Here is a 23,578-nt window from a genome sequence, read left to right on the forward strand (position 1 = left end):
AATGACGCATGGAATGATCCAAGTAACCATCACAAAGAATGACGCATGGAATGATCCAAGTAACCATCACAAAGAATGACGCATGCAAGTAACTTACCGTCCCGTGGAATGATTTGAGTGAGCATCAGCTTGTCCACCTCGTGTTGTTGGCGATTTGAGCTGCAGGTAAGCCATCTCCTCTGGTCCTCACCAGGAGGAGTATGATCCTCGTCATCATCTCTTTCCTTCTCCTCCTCCTCCTCGTCATCATCTTCCTCATGCTTCAGGGCCTTCATGCGTACCTTGTAACAGTCCAGACACACCACAAAGCCACACTTATGACACACCCAGTGCATATTGAAGAGAGTTGTGTCACAAACATCGCACATTTCACGCACGCCTGTTACTGCACGTTTCCACGCAATCTTGGCTGTAAACAAAAGTAACAAGATTGAGGATGTTTTCTATAGTTATAACTACCTTAATTCAGGGTAAATGAAATTTGAATAACGAAGATGGATCAAACATCTCCTGACAAAATCCTTGATTTGCTTTGTAGAAAATTCCATACTGATGTCCTCCATACTAACCTTCCTCCCCAGCCCAGGACCGCGCCTCTCTCTCCTGCTCCACCAGTTCACAGAACCGATCTCCGATTTTGGCAACAACATATTTGGATGTCTCGATGTCCATCTTTGGTTCCATGACTGGTGTGTGAGGTAACCAAGGTTCAATGTCATCATACTCGGCATCAGACAGTTCCGAAAACCCGGCAATTGTCAGAAAACCTTTTTGACTATATCGCAACCTGTAAAGTATAACAAAAAAATGTTTTTCAGTAAACCTGGTCTAGTTTGACCCCTTATGTAACTAAAATGGTAAAATTGCAATATCTGTCAGTATCTAACAGCTAATTGGGTTGTTTAGACGTTTATTTTTCCTTACTGTGAGTACAAATTTCTCGTCATTATAATGAGTGGTTACTTGTATTGGTGTGGTATGTATATGGGCTGGCCATTACAGGTGCCAGAACTGTGAAGGCAGTAATAAAGACAGCTAGGTCTCACCACATGGTGTGTTTATGTATGTACAGGCCCATACATCAGTCAGGGTTATGACCTTGGCCGGCAGTCTGATTTATCTCAGTTTCCTGGTCCTGTCACTAGTTATCTCCACTAGTAACCCCATGTTTACAGCTGATGATGGTGGTGGTACAATGGTTGAGATTACTGAACTCTGGGAAGACCCTAACTATACAACCTACCAAATGTATTCTATTTATTGCAGATTTTTTACATCCTCAATAAATATTTTAATTTTACTACTTGTTTTTTTTTTTACATGCTTATAACCCAACCCGAGTTTCGAGACATTTTGAGACGTTCCCTGGTTCTAGAGTAATGCTATGACCTGTTCCCTCACCCAGTCCCCCTGTAGGCAGAGACTCCACCATCAACTCATTGTGTCTGTTTTCTCATGTGGAAACATCTCTGTACAGTCAGGTCAGGGGTACAAAGGGGGAATGTACAAGGAAGATAAACAAACAACATAATTACACAGTATTCCTGGCTCATGGATAGTACAACCCAATGACCTTTCTCCTCCAGTGAGTGAACTCCATTCTAGAGAACTGGCTCCTTGCATGGATACAGATCAATACACTGATAGAGATTAATGGTCCCTCGGCCCACAAGATATTAAGCCTCATGGCAGCAATGCTACATTTTTGTACATGGAATTCAACCAATTTGTTTAATAATGGACTTTATTTCTTTTCAATAGGATCAAAAGAAGTAAGTGTATTTTACAACCAATACAAAAGGCCATTTAATCCTGAATCTGGCACACATTTTCTTCCTGAATAAAGACCTAGAAAAATAATGGGGCCTCTAAAACTGAACGATCCATCATTCTGAGAAGGATTCATGGGTGACAGGGGGATGTGTGTATTCTCAAAAATGATCCATAAAAGTCAGGAGCCATCAGAGAGAGTTGTGCCCAGCTGAGCCAAACTAGGCCTGCTTCACTGAGTCTTCAGCAACACCTGTTACTGCATGGCTTCTCTCCCAGCCAACATGACATCAGCTTACTGGTGACATCAGCCCACTTGTCCAGGAGGGCCACAACCTCTGACCTCCCCAGCCCTACACTATAGTATCACCCCCTAACCTAAATGATTCCCATCCCTTCACAACAAAGACATACCAGGAGATTTGTGACCATTAATGTCAGTGTTGGGCCTGTTTACAAGCAAAGATCAAGGACAAAAGATGTAGCTATGTGAAAGAAACTCTCTTCCTCGAATAAATGTTGTGAGTAATCACTACAAACTCCTCCCTAACTGGAAATTCCTCCAACAAATTGACCTCCAATTGATTATGGAAGCCTTACATGTATTCTGTACCTTCTAACAGTACAGGAGCCTTGCTGTTTCAACCTAATTATCACTAAATGTTGTTTGCTACTGAAATTCAGTGAATTCTCTAGACACTAGAGAGGAAGTGTAATAACAATGCAACCTAAGGCCCAGGAAATAAAACAACTGATGCATCGTTATGTCACAGCACTAATACACCAGTATTTTAATGCATCGTTATGTCACAGCACTAATACACCAGTATTTTAATGCTTTGTAATGTCACAGCAATAATACACCAGTATTTTAATGCTTTGTTATGTCACCGCACTAATACACCAGTCTTTTAATGCTTTGTTATGTCACAGCACTAATACACAAGTATTTTAATGCTTTGTTATGTCACAGCACTAATCCACCAGTATTTTAATGCTTTGTTATGTCACAGCACTAATACACCAGGATTTTAATGCATCGTTATGTCACAGCACTAATACACAAGTATTTTAATGCTTTGTTATGTCACAGCACTAATACAGCAGTATTTTAATGCTTTGCTATGTCACAGCACTAATACACCAGTATTTTAATGCTTTGTAATGTCACAGCACTAATACTCCAGTATTTTAATGCATCGTTATGTCACAGCACTAAAACACCAGTATTTTAATGCATCGTTATGTCACAGCACTAATACACCAGTCTTTTAATGCTTTGTTATGTCACAGCACTAATACACCAGGATTTTAATGCATCGTTATGTCACAGCACTAATACACCAGTCTTTTAATGCTTTGTTATGTCACAGCACTAATACACCAGGATTTTAATGCATCGTTATGTCACAGCACTAATACACCAGTCTTTTAATGCTTTGTTATGTCACAGCACTAATACACCAGAATTTTAATGCTTTGTTATGTCACAGCACTAATACAGCAGTATTTTAATGCTTTGCTATGTCACAGCACTAATACACCAGTATTTTAATTCTTTGTTATGTCACAGCACTAATACACCAGTATTTTACTGCTTTATTATGTCACAGCACTAATACACCAGTATTTTAATGCTTTGTTATGGGCTCCAGGAAAAGCTGTTCCCTCTTTAACAGAAACTAATGCAAGCAGCCAACAACACCACAGGGCTAAAAGAACTATAACACATGATATCTATCTGAAAAGTACAGCATAGCTTATACAAGTGTTGCAAACAAAGGCATTTCTGTGGTGCTTAACACTTAAACAGCCATAACCATCAGAATGGATGTAAAAGGCATTAGTTTGGTAGACGTACCAGAAAAGGTACCTGATCATTTAAGTAAAAGAGGAAAAGCTCTTTAGAGAGTTCCCTGGCAATTTATGACTGCCACAAATTCTGTGTTGTTGAGAAGAGCTGAACAATTTATGGCCCGAAGGATTTCCACTTGAAGAGAAGCGCACATGGTGATATGTGGATCGTTAGTTGTGGGAATGTGGGCTGGAATTGTAGACAGCTCAGGCCTCTGTCCCAGACTCAATCAATCCCCTCTAAGTAGCCGGGCAACTGTGCAGTATTTGGCTGCTTTATCCTTTACACTCTACCACAAAGGTGCCAAGTCTAGTTTGTTTACAATTCTTGTTTATCTTCACTCCAATATTTTCCATAATCCAATAATTGTAGGTTCTATTTGACGTTTAAGTAGGAATCTAACAATTTCTGTTGTTTTTATTTTGTGTTTTTTTATTGGTAGAAATTTCACATGCTACTATTAATTATCTAGAGAATGGAAGTTGCTGATACTGGGAGGCGAAGCTATCCACAGCAGGCTACTGTAATCAGCTCCACATGTCTGGCTACAGACCTACACATTATCAAACAAGCACCCACTTCAAGTTTTCAAGAGATTTTCCCAGATAGGGAAACTTCAGGTTTTATTTACCTCAGTGACCCCTGCTTACAAACACACTACAAGGTTTTTTCCCTGCAATATTATAAGGATCAACACTTCAGCTGCAATCAGATAAACTTAGATTTTTTTTCTACAGATAGATTCTTATCATTGAAGTGGCTCTTTTTATTTCATCTTCTGTTCATAGTTTTATCTTGAATGTAGGAAAATTCTGTTATCTTGTAGGTTTTCCCCTCACGTGATGTTTACCAATGTTAGAGACCTCCTCACACACGATATCTGACATCACCGCTCTATACCATGGTTACCATAGATTGTTGACGGTGAAGACTAGCATCATGGCCAATACATTACAGTACCATAGGTTTGTAAGTGATGAATAGGAGGATATACACTCCAGCACCACAAACTGGTGTATAATATAAGTAAGTGGCTGGGTGAATGTGAAGATACATTCCAGTACCACACATATCTATAACTGTTGTGTTGGGAGGGGATAGTCTGTAGCCAGTTTATACAGACGCTACACATATCTATAACAGTTGAGTTGGGAGGGGATAGTCTGTAGCCGGTTTATACAGACTCTACACATATCTATAACAGTTGTGTGATGGTAGGTTAAGTTGCGCTATAGCAGCAGATGTGCTCAACTGATCACACACTTATCATTATTGCCCCATAAAATACATAAAACCTCCAGGTGACAAGACAGAAATCCAGGCATACTGACTCATCAAAAGTTACAGCCGACCTCTCTTTACAAGTCAATTCTATCGCATTATTTCTATATATAGAACAACTTTGTATCTTTGAGAAAGGAATCAATCATTACGGCATTTAGGTAAATATTTATTTTAAAATTTGTTTTTGAAAAGAATGACAGAGATATCTTGTTTACAATGAAATGCACTGTGTAGTTGTCATGGCTTTGTTGACCTCACCTTCTGAAGGCGTAGAACCTGCAGAATATGTTTGGAAGTTTTTTGCTGCGTTGGGTTGGTGTCATCTTACATTCACGACACTTCATGAGTTTGGGGGTGACCTCACTACAAGAACCATCCTGCAGAAAAGGCTGACATGTCCTCTTCAGTGTGGCAACAGTTGCCTTCACCAGGGGCTTATTGAACGAGGAACCTGTCAGGACAAAAGTGTTAAGATTTAATGTAACTCAAAACTTAAATAAATTCATAAAGAAATAGGCAAAACATAACTTCAAAAAGCTAATTTCTTAAAGGAAGCAGTTAAATTGTTAACACTTTGTCAAAACAATATTTTTTTATGAAATAACATGAGCTCAATACCATGTTATGTGTGAATTTCGTTGTGGGATACCAATGCCTACCATTGTTCTTAGCGATGAAGTCTACTTCTTTGGGTGGGATGATGCTGTTGCATCCCCTATTACTTTCTCTTTCCCATTCCAGCTCCATCTCCCTCATTTCAATGTCTCGGGCCTCCTGCTCTTTCTCTCTTTCCCTGTCTCTTTCTTTTTCTCTTTCCTTTTCCCTGTCTCTGTCCCTGCTTCTGTCTCTCTGCCTATCTTTTTCTTTGTCTTTTTCACTTTCCCGATCTCTTTCCCTTTCTCTTTCCCGATCTCTTTCCCGTTCTCTTTCCCGATCTCTTTCCCTTTCTCTTTCCCGTTCTCGTTCCCTTTCTCTTTCCTTTTCACGTTCCTTTTCCCTCTGTCTTTCCTTTTTGTGCTTCTTCTTCTCCTTGCTGCTGATACTACTGATACTGCTGGATGAAGAAGATAGAGAGGATGACGGTGGTGCTTCCATGGGTTTGGAAATATCCATCGGCTTGGGTCCATCATTAGCTTCGCTGTTGGAGGCCTGCTGGCTGTCTGAGGAGGCATAGGAGGCATGTTTGGTCTCCTTTTTCTCCTTCTTAATGGGTGGGGCCGCCGAGGTGGGGACGGGAGGACTGGTGGGGGGGATACCGCTGCCATTGGTTACTTCAGGCTCTAACTTCAATTCCAACTTGTTCTCCGACTTGGGTTCCAGCTTCAGCTTCTTCACTACACTCCCATTGCTACGCTCATCCTCACTGGACTCTTTACTCTGCAAAAGTATAAAATCAAACCAATGAACATTATTTTCTACAACGTACAATCATAAATCATTAAAAAAAATGTAAAATCACGAAGGAAACTGGCATATAATCATAACAATGAGATTAGAATTAGAGAATGAACTTTTTAATCAACATTTTAACATTTAAGCAAGCTGGTTTTGAAATCAACCGAGATCTCGACCATGATTTTTCTATCTCTGAAATGCTGTAATCTCAGTATTAGATTCTAACCTCATTGGTGAAACATGAAGCTCCATTTCAAAGCCATTATGCAAATCATCTTAAAAATCATTTCCAGCAACTTTCATGCATGCACTAAATCCATTAGCTGAATCTATACATCACTCCACCATTTAAACAACATTTTGACATGAGAGATGGGCAAAGCAAAGTTCTATGACAAGATGCTTTCTGGATAAAAAGCTTTGAGATTTGTGAGATTTACATCTCAGAATTACAAAGCTTCAACTTCAAAGTGGGTATAAACTGATTTAGTGATTACACAACATGAGAGGACTGGAACAACCAGTAAGTCAGAGGAAACCCTACATCAACAACCAAACCAGCAACATCCTGGCCGAGTGTTCTGGTAAAACCCCCACACAACAACACAGTGACAGTAGACCTACATAATGCATTGTCTGATAGTTTTGTACAAGGGTTCAAAGCCCAGTGCTTTGTCCTGTGTTGGCATTGCAGCCTACCAACACAATGGCCTGCCCTACACATTGGGAGACAGGCTGTCAAGGTAAGCAGGAGCGACTGGTCGATGGCAAATGTGACCAAGTAGTTGGAGCATATTACACCATCAGGGTAATGCCACAGAACACTGCCAAATCAATGAGGCTTTTATTTTCTTTACTGTGGAGTGTGTGCTTAGTGAGCGATAAAAAGGGACAACATTCCTTGGTGGCACAGAGCTCTGTCTACCAGGTATTGATTGTCCACATCGACATCACACTCTGGCTCCTGTGTAGACTATCACCTACCACCTCCTACTTCCAACAAACAAATTGGTCTGTCTTCTTATCACTGAAATCATTTCAGAGATATCTCTCAACACTACAATACACATTAGGTCATGATAGAAAGCCATTTAAACCTTGAGATACAGCTTACTCTGTTGACTGTATCCCCCGACATATAACCAGGCAACACAGTATGAATAACCTCTAGATCTTTGTCCTGTACAGAGGTCAGACCTTACTAGGATGCCATTGATTTCCTGCTACAATGTTCTCTACCAACACAACCGGCTTACAACCCTGCTGGTCTACACTACCTGTGGCCCAGTGTAGGCCCAAAACATCTCCGAGATCCTTGTTGCCATCTCAAGTGTGCCAAGAGAGTAAGCCACTATCCTACAAAGTCCTTATGTCATTCCTGCAGCTAGACAGATCATATCTGGGCCTCCACCAGTAAATCAGCCTATTGATTTTCCCTACCAGAAATTCTCCAACTAAACCCAATTTAGAGCCAGGCCCATTAAAATGCCTGCCAGAGTATTGATAACTTTGTCTGACAGGCAATACTCCACTCACTTTACATCCCATTCCTTAGCACACTTTAAACTATGTATTTTCTCCCAAAAACGTTTCTAAATGAATCAAGCTGATTAAATATCTAGGTTAACTGTTTCTATATACTGCAAGATAACCAATTAAACCACGCTACACAAACCCAAGATCTGCAGAAATAGCTATGTGCATGAGAGATTACATACAAGTCTTAGTTAAAATTCAATTTAACAATGTGACTGTTGTAGATCACTTACTAATATAACCAGACCTGTTTTAGGATCTAACTGTCCTAATTGTGCCATAAAAAGTTTGTTTTTCTTAATTCAGCTGACCTATCTCTATCCATGGGTAAGACTGTCAGCACATGGACAGATTTGTTGAGTCAGTTGAACAAAACACAATTACATCTGGGACTTGTTTTGGTATGTGTTTTACTAAACAAAGTTAGCATTAATCAATGTCATTACTGGAGGCTTAAGTAAACAGAAGATAGATGGATTAGTTTAGTAGCATTTCAGGGTCAGTTAGAGGTCACCTTCAAAGGATGAGGTATAAACATAAGTACACTCCATTGTGGGAGACCCACAGCTGGGCCATCAAACCTACGGTTTCTAAGCTGCTACAATGGAATCATCATTGCGTTGACCTGGAACACAGCAAAACACATGGCAGGGGGTGAAGGTTAATGTGGGGGCTGTTTAGCTATCTGGCAAGTGTGAATCTGATGGGAGCTCCATTGTCAACCAACCAATCAACACCAGGGAATCAATCGTCTCCCACACATGAAGTGTCAATATTTATGTATCCTTAATGAAACTTGCTACAAAGCTTACAGCCCCTACAACAGGAATCTATTTTTCAGATTCCCTCTTGTAACCCCACGAACCTCAAAACAAGAATCTGTTTCTTACATAGCCTCTCAGAACCACACAACAGAAGGGTTGCTTCCTGATATACCTTACAGGGACCAACAACTCCCAATAACCAGCCCACTAATCCCTGCTCACTCATCAGTGAGATAAAACTAATTCTGTAATCCAGCACCAATCTGTCTGTGTTTGAAGGAGCAGGAAGCTAGCAGCCCTGGAGATGATATCATACTTGTATATTAGTGGGTAACTATGGTGGGGGTGGGGGATACAGGAAGTCTTGTGGGGTATACATCTTGTTTATAACATGTACATCGAGGAAGGAGAGGGCTGTAGTAGTGATAAACATGTGTATCTGGGCCGCTCCCCTAGCTATCTGTATATACAGCTCACTGCTCCCCCATACCAGTAATCACAACACCATCGTCATCATGGTCACATAGTCAGATAGCATTACCAAACCATTAGCAATCGATATCAATTATATCTCCATTCAGCACTGCTTACGACTTCTTGGTAGAAATGAATTAACATTTTACAGCACATTTATTGGGGCAGATAAACATGGGATTTTTAATACATCCTCTACGGGCAATATCTACATAACAATACCAGCTGGTCCTCCAATAACTACAAGCTGTCACTAGATATATGATCCCTAGTAATGTTTACTACACAGTATGTCGGGCAAACTCATTTCTATGAAGTGCCCTATCTACTTCCATTCAAAGCCCCAGACAGGTAGAAGATTGACTAACCACAAACTTCCGGCTAGGTGAACAAGGCTGTGTGTGTGTGCTACACCCACGTCACATGGTGTACGCCACATCACGCCACAACTCGGGGTCACCTCCATCAAAACCTGACAGGGACAAACAGCAATTAAGGTATAAGCCAGCGTTGCTATGGATAATCATTAATGTTAATAAGACAAAATCACTGGAAAAACCTTGGTACACTTTGAAGTTTGGTGGTCATGATGTTTTGGTGAGTCAGCTCAGGGGTATTCAGTGCTTTGTTCTGTGGAACAGATCAAGGGTTGAGAAGTGAAGGGTGCACATTACCATTGGATCCAACACGCTGGGGATTTACAAAGCTGACCCAGCTTTTACAGGGCAAGTAGTCTGTACTAGGTGACCGACCACCACTGTCATTAAACACCCAAAAACCTGTAACTCTGCGGTTATATAGCAACAATTACGAGGGCTATTGAGAGCATGCACCGGTGCAACTTCAATGTGCAATATCAAGGACCATATCAACTAGGAAAACCTGGCCCTAACAGCAAAACAACCTATAAATAAACTGTAACAATAGGATAATAAAACTACCAATCTCAAATGTTTAGCATTACATTCATCACACAAACCAACTACAACTTAAAATATGTACATATACACAGGTGGTTCATTTCATTTGGAATGCAAATCTGAATTAATAACAAAGTCAAAACAATATCTATAGGCAGTGTATGTTTCTACCATTCAACAAAATATTAGCTAACACGGCATATTAGTTAGCCTTTGGTCACAATCAGCATTACTTTTATTAACTTTCACAATACAGCCCCACCATCTTCCAACAATATTGCACTATGAAATAACCTTGATACCTATAACTTTATTGGCATCAACCTAATAAATAGAAGATCTGTCATTAAATTACATCCCCCCTACCTCCCTCTTTCAACAGGATACCCTAGGACCCTGTGGGGGAACTGATCTGGTGATTTGTTGGGAGGCAGACTAGACTCCCTAATCAGTTCAGTCTATGCTGTTTGCACACCATGCATGAGGAACAGAACTTGATGTTGCACTCGACCTTTACTAGGGGTCACAGATCAATGGGGGAAGGATGTCATGCATGTAAATCTGCTCAACATGCTAAAGCAGGTACAGACATTCTCAAGGTTACCCCCTTCCATCTCACATTCCCCTGTAATGTCAGTCCATTTCTCAATAACAGTACTCGAGAAAAGAAGGAGTTTATGTCAGTACATGTGGATTTGTTTTTCTGCAAACAGACCAACACCCCCTTCCCCATACCTCCTCAAAACAAGTCACCCACGCTCTCACAAACTTCAATGGTGGTCTATAAACAGTGATGATTAGTTCCACACCGCCAATATAAAGTCTACTTGTCAACTGTAGACAAGTAATTTGCTGGAATACTCTCTCAGTCAGCTGAACTTCAAAGCCTACCATTGCACACAGCACAGCAGATGAGGTCTAGTGATAAAACAAGCACTTAATTAAATTGCATGGGGCAGTACAATAAATCCACCATGTGTAATATCAGTGAAAGCAGTCTGGGAGAGAGATAGTATCTCCCATCAATGCCTCTAACATTCTATTACATAATAATACAGTACACTGAGGCTACAGCCAGCCCACACAAGTTTGTCTAACCCTCGCCTACCCTACTACAGACACAGATAAACTCCTCTGGGACCCTCATACAGCCTTCTACAGATATAGCACAGTATAGACTCCCCAGGGACCCTCGCCCACCCTACTACAAACACAGGATAGACACCCCAGGGACCCTCGCCCACCCTACTACAGATATAACACAGTATAGACACCCCAGGGACCCTCTTACAGCCTTCTACAGATATAGCACAGTATAGACTCCCCATGGACCCTCGCCCACCCTACTACAGACACAGATAAACTCCTCTGGGACCCTCATACAGCCTTCTACATATACAGCACAGTATAGACTCCCCAGGGACCCTCGCCCACCCTACTACAGATATAACACAGTATAGACTCCCCAGGGACCCTCGCCCACCCTACTACAGACACAGGATAGACTCCCCTGGGAGCCTCGCCCACCCTACTACAGACACAGTATAGACTCCCCTTGAACCCTCTTACAGCCTTCTACAGATATAGCACAGTATAGACTCCCCATGGACCCTCGCCCACCCTACTCCAGAAAAAACACAGTATAGACACCCCAGGGACCCTCGCCCACCCTATTCCAGATATAACACAGTATAGACACCCCAGGGCCCCTCCCCCCCCCTACTACAAATATAACACAGTATAGATTCTCCCTGGTACCCTCGTCCACCCTACTATAGATATAACACAGTATAGACACCCCAGGGACCCTCGCCCACCCTATTACAGATATAACACAGTATAGACACCCCAGGGACCCTCGCCCGCCCTTCTACAGATATAGCACAGTATAGACTCCCCATGGACCCTCGCCCACCCTACTACAGATATAACAGTATAGACTCCCCAGGGACCCTCACCCACCCTATTATAGATATAACACAGTATAGACGCCCCAGGGACCCTCGCCCACCCTACTATAGAGATAACACTGTATAGACACCCCAGGGACACTCGCCCACCCTACTACAGATATAACAGAGTATAGACACCCCAGGGACCCTCACCCACCCTATTATAGATATAACACAGTATAGACTCCCCAGGGACCCTCGCCCACCCTACTATAGATATAACACTGTATAGACACCCCAGGGACCCTCGCCCACCCTACTACAGATATAACACAGTATAGACTCCCCAGGGACCCTCGCCCACCCTACTACAGATAAAACACAGTATAGACACCCCAGGGACCCTCACCCCCCCTATTATAGATATAACACAGTATAGACACCCCAGGGACCCTCACCCACCCTATTACAGATATAACACAGTATAGACAGTGTCATTTATGTAGGTTTGGAGGCTTTCTATACATTAGCCACACCAACACGCTCACCACATTTCTATAACATAGTACAGGAAACACATTGTCATAGTAAGATTGCAGTCCAGTTTTATCATGGGAGAGTATTTTTTATATCTCCTAGGACCACCAATGCTGGTCCCATATAAATACTACCTTCCAACATTTCATTTTGAGAACTCCAGTAGAGGCAAGCATAACTCCCACACAACATCCAAGAACCACAACATCCAAGGACAATGTGGACCCCTAGTCTGGTAGAAATCCTCTACCAGCTTGGTGACAGTCTGCCGAGCTGTGCTCACACATTCACACCACTAATCCTGTCTATACATACAAGCAGTGGTTACCTTAGCACTATCTTTGCTCTCCTTATTTTTCTTGCTCTTCTTTTTGCTGGCGGTGACTGGGGTGGGGTTGGTGTTAGGGCTAGGATTTGGGTTAGGGATGCTCTCTACCATAGCCTCGCTTTCTTGTTGTTCCTGTCGCTGCTTTTTATTGGTGCTACTTCGCTTTTTTTGTCGCTTTTTTCCTGGAACTTCCGGGTTCTGTAAATATAAAGAACCAAATAAATCATACAAAAAACTTTTTAAAGAATTGATGAACATGAAGCATGGCTCTCGAGTCTGGAATGCAGGTGTCTGAAAGGTGAGGAAAAGAGTTTTTATTTTAATGTTTTACAAACAATTGATGAACATGCATGTACACCAGGTAGGTGTATCCATGCTTTTATGAGGGTTTATAACTGTAGCTATATATAGGTATCTAAGCTTATGTATATAGAATTTGTTATTGTTCGGGTGTTAAAGAGATTTGAATTACTAATGTGATATTATTACTATAATATGACAGAATGAATCTTTGATGTTTTAACTTATTCAGTACTTCAAATGTGTCCTTATGTTCAATAAATCTCTTCCTTTTTAAAACTGATGCATATTTGGGACAAGTGAACTGTATATAATGTAAAATTTCAGCAGAGCAAACATCACAGAGCAACAGCTGACAGCATTCAATGTCACAACACTGACCAAATCAGGAGTCATTATTTCCAAACTGTCAGGAAACAGCTGCTGGCGTAGGCCCATCAACCATTATGCATGAGAGCAACCAGGTCAGATTTTATATACTGCTACACAGGAAACAGTAAATATCATCTATCAGAAAAAAGGGGTGGGAAACAGCTGTGGGTTTCACTAAACATGGCCAAGTTGATATTGATGGCATGTGGAGGTGGTTTTTATACGACTAAAATTACATCACACTGTTAGCTGAGGGGTAGAGTGTAATCATGACTGATACAATGGGTACAGTAACAACGACTGATACAATGGGTATAGTAACAACGACCGATACAATGGGTACAGTAACAACGACTGATACAATGGGTACAATAACACACACTGATACAATGGGTACAGTAACCACCACTGATACAATGGGTACAGTAACAACCACTGACACAATGGGTACAGTAACAACGACTGATACAATGGGTACAGTAACAACGACTGATACAATGGGTACAGTGACAACGACTGATACAATGGGTACAGTAACCATGACTGATACAATGGGTACAGTAACAACCACTGATACAATGGGTACAGTAACAACGACTGATACAATGGATACAGTAACCACCACTGATACAATGGGTACAGTGACAACGACTGATACAATGGGTACAGTAACAACGACTGATACAATGGGAACAGTAACAACCACTGATACAAAGGGTACAGTAACAACAACTGATACAATGGGGACAGGAACAACCACTGATACAATGGGTACAGCAACAACGACTGATACAATGAGTTCAGTAACAACCACTGATACAAAGGGTACAGTAACAACAACTGAGACAATGGGTACAGTAACAAAGACTGATACAATGGGTACAGCAACAACGACTGATACAATGGATACATTAACCACCACTGATACAATGGGTAACAACGACTGATACAATTGGTACAGCGACAACGACTGATACAATGGATACAGTAACAACCACTGATGCAATGGGTACAGTAACAACGACCGATACAATGGGTTCAGTGGTTAACATGTCAAGTAATCTGGTGTCCACATGGAGGGTATAAGGAGTGTCAACAAGTGGTGCCCAAGAAAATGTCTGCAAGACATGGATTCCTGCTAGCCAATTAAGTAGGTTGAGTGATGATAATGAATCTGCTGACAAAATAGAAATAATTGACCTATAAATAGCCTCAGAGACTTTGGCCTTGACCTTGGGACATGAAGTACCATTTCATCCAAGGCATTCCCATACTTGACCTTTGTACAAACTTTGATGAAAATGTGTTAAGAAATGAATGTCAATGAATCTAAGCAGGATGGTTAATATGTGGGTAGATATCCCCCCAACTTGTATGGGGAGGGGGGATGATAAAAATTGTGAGATTTGAGATGATGGTGTTAGGGACTTCAACATATGTATGAGGAATTCCAACATGTACGGGTGTTTTGGGAGCGTCAATGTGTTGGTTGTAAATATATCAGCCATTACTGTAAACAAGCGAGATGTTAACATGATGGATGTAAACTAAGGGTTCAAATGTACAGGAGGAAAACTATTGGGTGTAAATAGGCTGGGTGTATTGGTCATAAACCAGACATTTTTCTTTTTTATGTGGAATGTTGTTTCCCCTTTATTTTGACTGTGGACAAGAAAGATGTCTACTGTACAAACTGCATTTGATAAAAAGTAAGCACATGAGTCAATCACGCAAACTAAACAGCAGGGTATTACTGAATGGATTTCTGTTTCCTGCACTTGCCCCGAAACACTGGCATTTTAGTGATGCCCACCATTCTCTACAGAAACATGGCTGACCTTACAATCATGTAAGGTTTGATATGCCCTCCTAGTTGCTATAGAAACATGGCTGACCTGACAATCATGTGAGGTCAGATATGCCCTCCTAGCTGCTACAGAAACATGGCTGACCTGACAATCATGTGAGGTTAGATATGCCCTCCTAGCTGCTTCAGAACAGTTCTTTGTGTCTGAGAATGACTTAGGCCTGAAATTTTATGCAAGACTCAAGTTCAGACAATATCATCTCTGATGCTTTAATAGAAATTTGTGACAAAAAGGTAACAAGGATGTGCTTTATCACCTAAAATAAATGATATTTTTTTTGTGAATGCTATCCTGTGTACAAGTAGAAACATACATTACTAAGACTGCAGTAAGTGTGGCAAGGTGGCAGAGCGCGTTTGTCGGGCTGTCAGTATGTAGTGGGCTAAGATAGAGTGTAATGAGCCTGTAACGCTGACTATTGATGTCTATCACACACACACACATGTGGAAAGTATAGGAGTGACCATTAGTCATCCTTCCCCATACAAACATACCTAGGTCACATGATATAAACTGTGTTACACTTTACACAACACTGTTAACCCTTCCCCATACAAACATACCTAGGTCACCTTATAAACCGTGTTACACTTTACACAACACTGTTAATCTTAACCAAGAAGAGTTACATAAATATACAACATGCCATCTTCATTTACAATATACACTGTAATGTCTCAACTACCCTATGATCACATCATTCGGCCGGTTTACAGGGGGTTTCAAATTATAGAGTGTCTATCTGAACCATATTTATTAAGGTCAGTTTAGACAAGAATCCAGTTTAGACAGCCTGATTTAGATACAGTATAAAGTTAATACTTGTGTTTGAACTGGTATCTGATGTACAATCCTTTTAGCACTCCCCAATTTGTGTTTCTGCAATCTGAAAATATCTCTATTTCTACAAGTGCCTGGCACTATTATTTCTCTTTCATAAAACTTTCAGATGATTTCATTATGTTTTTAAAAGCTATCATCTCAATCTATAGGCCTTAAGTGGAATGTCACTATCTTACAATCGTGTCCTGTAGTTCCTCTTTCAATAAAATATTAATATTTTCAGGAGGCCTCCATACCACACCGACAGATCTATAATACCACAGACCTGACTATATTCACTATACAATAAGTAAACACACACACTACCACAGACCTGTATGGTCACTATACAATCAGTAACACACACTACCACAGACCTGTATAGTCACTATACAATCAGTAACACACACTACCACAGACCTGTATAGTCACTATACAATCAGTAACACACACTACCACAGACCTGTATAGTCACTATACAATCAGTAACACACACTACCACAGACCTGTATAGTCACTATACAATCAGTAACACACACTACCACAGACCTGTATAGTCACTATACAATCAGTAACACACACTACCACAGACCTGTATAGTCACTATACAATCAGTAACACACACTACCACAGACCTGTATAGTCACTATACAATCAGTAACACACACTACCACAGACCTGTATAGTCACTATACAATCAGTAACACACACTACCACAGACCTGTATAGTCACTATACAATCAGTAACACACACTACCACAGACCTGTATAGTCACTATACAATCAGTAACACACACTACCACAGACCTGTATAGTCACTATACAATCAGTAACACACACTACCACAGACCTGTATAGTCACTATACAATCAGTAACACACACTACCACAGACCTGTATAGTCACTATACAATCAGTAACACACACTACCACAGACCTGTATAGTCACTATACAATCAGTAACACACACTACCACAGACCTGTATAGTCACTATACAATCAGTAACACACACTACCACAGACCTGTATAGTCACTATACAATCAGTAACACACACTACCACAGACCTGTATAGTCACTATACAATCAGTAACACACACTACCACAGACCTGTATAGTCACTATACAATCAGTAACACACACTACCACAGACCTGTATAGTCACTATACAATCAGTAACACACACTACCACAGACCTGTATAGTCACTATACAATCAGTAACACACACTACCACAGACCTGTATAGTCACTATACAATCAGTAACACACACTACCACAGACCTGTATAGTCACTATACAATCAGTAACACACACTACCACAGACCTGTATAGTCACTATACAATCAGTAACACACACTACCACAGACCTGTATAGTCACTATACAATCAGTAACACACACTACCACAGACCTGTATAGTCACTATACAATCAGTAACACACACTACCACAGACCTGTATAGTCACTATACAATCAGTAACACACACTACCACAGACCTGTATAGTCACTATACAATCAGTAACACACACTACCACAGACCTGTATAGTCACTATACAATCAGTAACACACACTACCACAGACCTGTATAGTCACTATACAATCAGTAACACACACTACCACAGACCTGTATAGTCACTATACAATCAGTAACACACACTACCACAGACCTGTATAGTCACTATACAATCAGTAACACACACTACCACAGACCTGTATAGTCACTATACAATCAGTAACACACACTACCACAGACCTGTATAGTCACTATACAATCAGTAACACACACTACCACAGACCTGTATAGTCACTATACAATCAGTAACACACACTACCACAGACCTGTATAGTCACTATACAATCAGTAACACACACTACCACAGACCTGTATAGTCACTATACAATCAGTAACACACACTACCACAGACCTGTATAGTCACTATACAATCAGTAACACACACTACCACAGACCTGTATAGTCACTATACAATCAGTAACACACACTACCACAGACCTGTATAGTCACTATACAATCAGTAACACACACTACCACAGACCTGTATAGTCACTATACAATCAGTAACACACACTACCACAGACCTGTATAGTCACTATACAATCAGTAACACACACTACCACAGACCTGTATAGTCACTATACAATCAGTAACACACACTACCACAGACCTGTATAGTCACTATACAATCAGTAACACACACTACCACAGACCTGTATAGTCACTATACAATCAGTAACACACACTACCACAGACCTGTATAGTCACTATACAATCAGAAACACACACTACCACAGACCTGTATAGTCACTATACAATCAGTAACACACAATACCACAGACCTGACTACAGTCACTATACAATCAGTAAACACACACACTACCACAGACCTGTATAGTCACTATGCAATCAGTAAACACACACAATACCACAGACCTGTATAGTCACTATGCAATCAGTAAACACACACAATACCACAGACCTGACTACAGTCACTATACAATCAGTAACACACACTACCACAGACCTGTATAGTCACTATACAATCAGTAAACACACACACTACCACAGACCTGACTATAGTCACTATACAATCAGTAAACACACACAATACCACAGACCTGACTATAGTCACTATGCAATCAGTAAACACACAAACTACCACAGACCTGACTATAGTCACTATACAATCAAACTACCACAGACCTGACTATATAACGTACAACAAATATGGATCACATCAGAATCTAATTTACTGAAGGCACTAAAAAAATCTTTGGTACAAAATTTCTTAGACTGAGTTTCTGTTATAGTTTGACCTACATTTTACAGAGAATGCTTTAAACATGTTGCTTAGATGTGTAATCAAAGTTTCTAATTTTGACCCTGTGTCTCTTTATCAACATTTTGTGTTTTGGAGGAGGTTGTCCTAGAGGTCAACACCACTGAAGGGTGACTTCTAACACAATCAGATGATGCTGCCAACCTGTTATCTCACAGCTTTGGCAGGCAACACACAGGTGTAAACAGACATGCTGAATCATTTCAAAAACACACTAGTATCTGGATTCTAAATCATAACCATGTATATGTAGACTGAAAACACAAATAACTTGTGAATTTCTGATGAGAAGTGATGATGTTATTCTTACTTTCCTGTACTGGCACAGGACCAAGAGGATAATCATGCAAACGTCTGTGAGCATGTAACACTCACACTTGTCTGGCCTATCCTTTACTACTGTTACAGAGGCTTCTTCCTCAAATCACACACAGCCTCATGCCAACTGATAAACATCTATATATAACATCCACAAACAGATCTCTCCCTAGGCACCGAACCCTGGGTACTTCTGTAGTGCCAAATCACCTCACTGGGGAGACTGTTTCGCGTGTTAACTGTAATTCCATAAACACCTATGCCAACAGTAATACCAGAAACTACTTGAAGTATTCATATAGCATGTCTTCCACATACCAGTCCCTAGATATCACACACAGGACATCCACCACCACACTAACCATAACACAAGACAGTTAAAGTACAACACAAACCAATATATAAGTACACTGAAACTTTGTGTATCCCAACACAAATAAACTAGGATGTAACACTGAAACTTTGTGTATCCCAACACAAATAAACTATGATGTAACACTTAACCATACCGCACAGCTTTACTGTATGAAGGGTCTGGAAAAGGGGTTTTCTCAATAACTGTAACCTAATGATTGATGAGGGGAAACTTGTATTTCATAGCCATATATTCATAAATATTGCAAAGATGTTTAAATTCATACCCAGCCCATCAATTAATGTAAAAGATGAATGTCTCCAAAAATAAATCAATTTAGCCAGTCATCCCTTGTATACCTGGGTAATTACCCAGCATTCCAACAGACCCATTTAAAATCTAAAGCTGTTGACAACGTAGACTGGGAAATGTGATGCATGGTTAAGTCCATGAATAATTCTCTATCACCTAAAATAACAGCTATAAATTACACAATTATCAAACCTCTAACCTCGTTTATCATGGACGTCTATTCTTTGATCTAATGTGTAGACAATGGATAGGCCTACTACATGCCAATCTGAGGATGATGTCATATTTGTCTGATGTTGAATCGAAAAGATGAAAGAACAAGACAAAAATGTTAGAAGACACCGTAATAAAAACACAAGGATGATGAATAATTACATCATTATATTGTTCTGAAGACTACAAATGTAAGTGTAACTAAATAGAGGTGCACACTTGTCAGATGACGTAATATAAATAGGTGATGTTATAGATGACAGCTGCTTTCCTCGTCCCTATACAGGTGAACACAGGTTTAGGATTAAACATCCCAGTACACATGTCATTTATATATAATCCCATGCAAACAATGTCACAAAATGCACGAGCATGATGTACAGGGGCAACACATGTGATTAACAGGACAAAGATGGCCACCGTGAGGAAATGTACATGTTGATCTCGGCATTCATTTAACCTATCTATCTCACAACAGCTTTCAGCATGTCATTATTCTTAAACTTTCACCTTCATGATCAGGAACACTAAATTTTAAATATTCCATAACCCTTTTTCATTTCTCATGATGGCCATAAACATGTTAAATCTCAAAAGCTAAAATAACAAAATGAATCAACACTTAAAATGAAAGACATGAACAAATAGCGCTAATGTTAGAAATGGCATGAAGACAAATAATGTTATAATTTACGCCATACTTCAGTATTGATGCAATATAAAATGTAAATCAATGCATTTCTTACAGATGTCAAGATAAAACAAGTGACAAACAAGGCCCAATGCTGGTTATGAAGTACAAGGTTTACAACAAGGCCCAAGGCTGGTTATGAAGTACATGGTTTACAACAAGGCCCAATGCTGGTTATATAGGACATGTTTTACAACCAACTTACCTGAGCAGATTCTGTTTCTGATGCAGATGTGGTGGACTCATCGTTACTGATAGAGTGATCCTTGAGGTTACCGTTGATTCTAAGAGCACTGATTGGGGAACGGCTACCTCCCTCCTTACTGGGCGAGATGTAAGAACAATTCACATAACAATTCCGCACAATTTCTGCCTTTTGCTCACGACTATCCCCATGAGGAACTGGAGAGTTTTTTAACTCCTTGTCTTCATCAGAGTGGCGTTGCAACCATGCCTTTTTCAATTTGGGTGCATTGCCGGACTTATGTGGGGATGTACTGTCTGATTTGACATGGGGAGGGGGACTAGGAGCACTGAGGGTGTCACTGTCAGTGTCAATCTGACCATTGGCCACACGATTGATGGTCTCCATCAGAGCTGTGTGACTACTTATACTGCTGCTGCTGCTGCTCAGTGTCTGAGAATGTGAGTCGTCAAGACAACTACTGAGCTGGAGGGGGTCACTTTTCCTGCGTTGGTTTTGGGATTTGGGTTGAGACTGAGGCTGGGGCTGAGACTGAGGCTGGGGCTGGGACTGGGGCTGGGGCTGGGGCTGGGGGGAGTGATGCAACACAGGCTGAGGGGGCGGGGTCTGTCCCACTTGAGCAGGAGGAGGTGGGGGACTTTTCCCGATTGGGTGCCATGATTGTTGTTGTTGTTGCTGTTTGGTCTCTGTGGTTGTTGTTGTTGTTGTTGTTGTTGAATGTAGTTTACTATTATTACTGCTACCACTGTTACTTGACTTGCTTGGCTTGTTCAAGTCCTGGTCTTGAAGAAATGCATTCTGTACAGCATTTTCCACAAAAGATTTAAAACTATCCATAAATCCTGAAGCAGTTTGAGAGCCTGCCGCTAAAGAGGATGGAGATGACATAAATGATGACGTAGATAAAGTTGACGACGAAAATGACGAAGATGGAGATGAAATTGTGTTCATTGCTGATTTAGTTGTCATGGTGACATTGGAGAGAGCACTAGACACAGTTGTACATGTTGTACTACTCGTAGTTGTATATGGTGAGTGATTGGTCAATATCTGTGGAGTTGTCACTGGCACATTAAGTGCTGAATTGGCTACATTCTCTGCCTTCTGCCTTTTGCGTTGTGGTCCGTCTTTGATGACCTTGCGCTTTACTCCCTGTTGACCACCCGTAGAAGAACTACTGGACTGGGAGGTGGGTGTTGGAATGCTTGCTGATGAGTTACCTTTCTGTTGGTCACTGTGGGTTGATGGCATTGACTTGACAGTGCTTTGCGAGTAGATTGGGTTTGGCACCAGGCCTTGCTGAATGAGACTGTAACTATACGCGAGTGACCGGCCAGGGAGGGACACAGGTGGCTGTGCTATTGCTGCGGACATGTAATGACTGTTGCTACTGGGTGCTGATGATCCACCGGATGATGTCGACGACACTGCACCTTTGCCCCGATGATAATCGACCGGCTGACCTAACATGGCCGATGCGAGCTGCTGGTGGTTCAAGCCCTGGCTGAGTGGGCTATGAGAGTTGGATGTGATATGTTTATTTTCCACTTTGAGAGAACTGAGCGATACATGTGATCCCGAGGAAGACAGGTCCATGGACCCAGACAGGTCATGGTGATAAGAGCCTGCTGAGGGACTACTGCTAGCCAGAGCTGAGCGGGGCCTGTCATGATGGTGGCGATCTGGGGTGTGGGCTGGTTTAGGCTGGGGCCGCGGGGAGGTGGAGGGGGGCATGGGTATGGTACTGCTGTAGTGTGAATGGGCAGGGCGTGGGCTGGCAGACTTGCCACTGTCTTTACCCTTGTTCTCCACTATCACAGAGCTATGAGATTTGATGTCCTTTATCAGTGGTGGAGGTACACCGGTTTTGGGCCGCTTGGGTGATGTAGAGCAAGCAGACCCGTGTTTAGAGTCAATATTCATTTTCTCTTCACTTTGTTTCTCAGCAGCTGCCAAACCATGCAGATGAAGCTGTTCTGGTGAAATATAGGTATGTTGGAATGGTTGGTAGCCATACAAACTATAGTTGGGTTCCTGCTTCACTCCTGACCCTGAGCCAGATGAAATAGAAGAAACAGGGTAACCTTTGAACCCTTGAGCCTGTTGGTAATTGTGGGGTTTTGCGTCGCTGGAACGGCTTGAACTGACCTTCTCCAGTTTCTGGTCTGACTTTTGATGTTCTGCTGCAAGAGCCTTCTGACGTTCCTTCATGAACTCCTCTTGCTTGACAGCAGCAAAGAGCTCTTGCTGCCTCATGATCTCATGCCGTCGAAGCATCTCTGTGTTGAAGGAAAGGTGACGCATCTCCTCCCTCTCACGCTCCTAAAAATAAACACGACATTGCTCAGATCTTTAGCAAATACAACACAGGTCACTGCCAAGGTCACTTTTTAAGTAATCAAAAACCAGTTTGAAATGTTCTCAAAAAATGCTTTCTATTATAAATCTATATCTATGTCAGAAACCTGTCACAATATTCAATTCCTAACATGTGAACATGAACTTCCTTTTC

The 23,578-nt window shown here is 41.2% G+C and overlaps 1 protein-coding gene across 1 annotated transcript in view; it reads right to left on the reverse strand.

The window, feature by feature from the left end:
• Positions 1 to 23,578, reverse strand: part of LOC110457157 (probable JmjC domain-containing histone demethylation protein 2C) — a 201,331-nt gene that overhangs the window by 14,957 nt on the left and 162,796 nt on the right. The window contains exons 11-16 of the mRNA XM_021508271.1: positions 21,067 to 23,388; positions 12,756 to 12,953; positions 5,569 to 6,286; positions 5,168 to 5,360; positions 570 to 787; positions 98 to 409 (exon numbers count right to left, since the gene is read on the reverse strand). Of these exons, the coding sequence (XP_021363946.1) occupies positions 98 to 409; positions 570 to 787; positions 5,168 to 5,360; positions 5,569 to 6,286; positions 12,756 to 12,953; positions 21,067 to 23,388 (3,961 nt within the window). The remainder of the gene's footprint in view (positions 1 to 97; positions 410 to 569; positions 788 to 5,167; positions 5,361 to 5,568; positions 6,287 to 12,755; positions 12,954 to 21,066; positions 23,389 to 23,578) is intronic.

The sequence above is a fragment of the Mizuhopecten yessoensis genome, unplaced genomic scaffold (genome assembly GCF_002113885.1).
Source record: "Mizuhopecten yessoensis strain PY_sf001 unplaced genomic scaffold, ASM211388v2 scaffold9033, whole genome shotgun sequence".
NCBI lineage: Eukaryota > Metazoa > Mollusca > Bivalvia > Pectinida > Pectinidae > Mizuhopecten > Mizuhopecten yessoensis.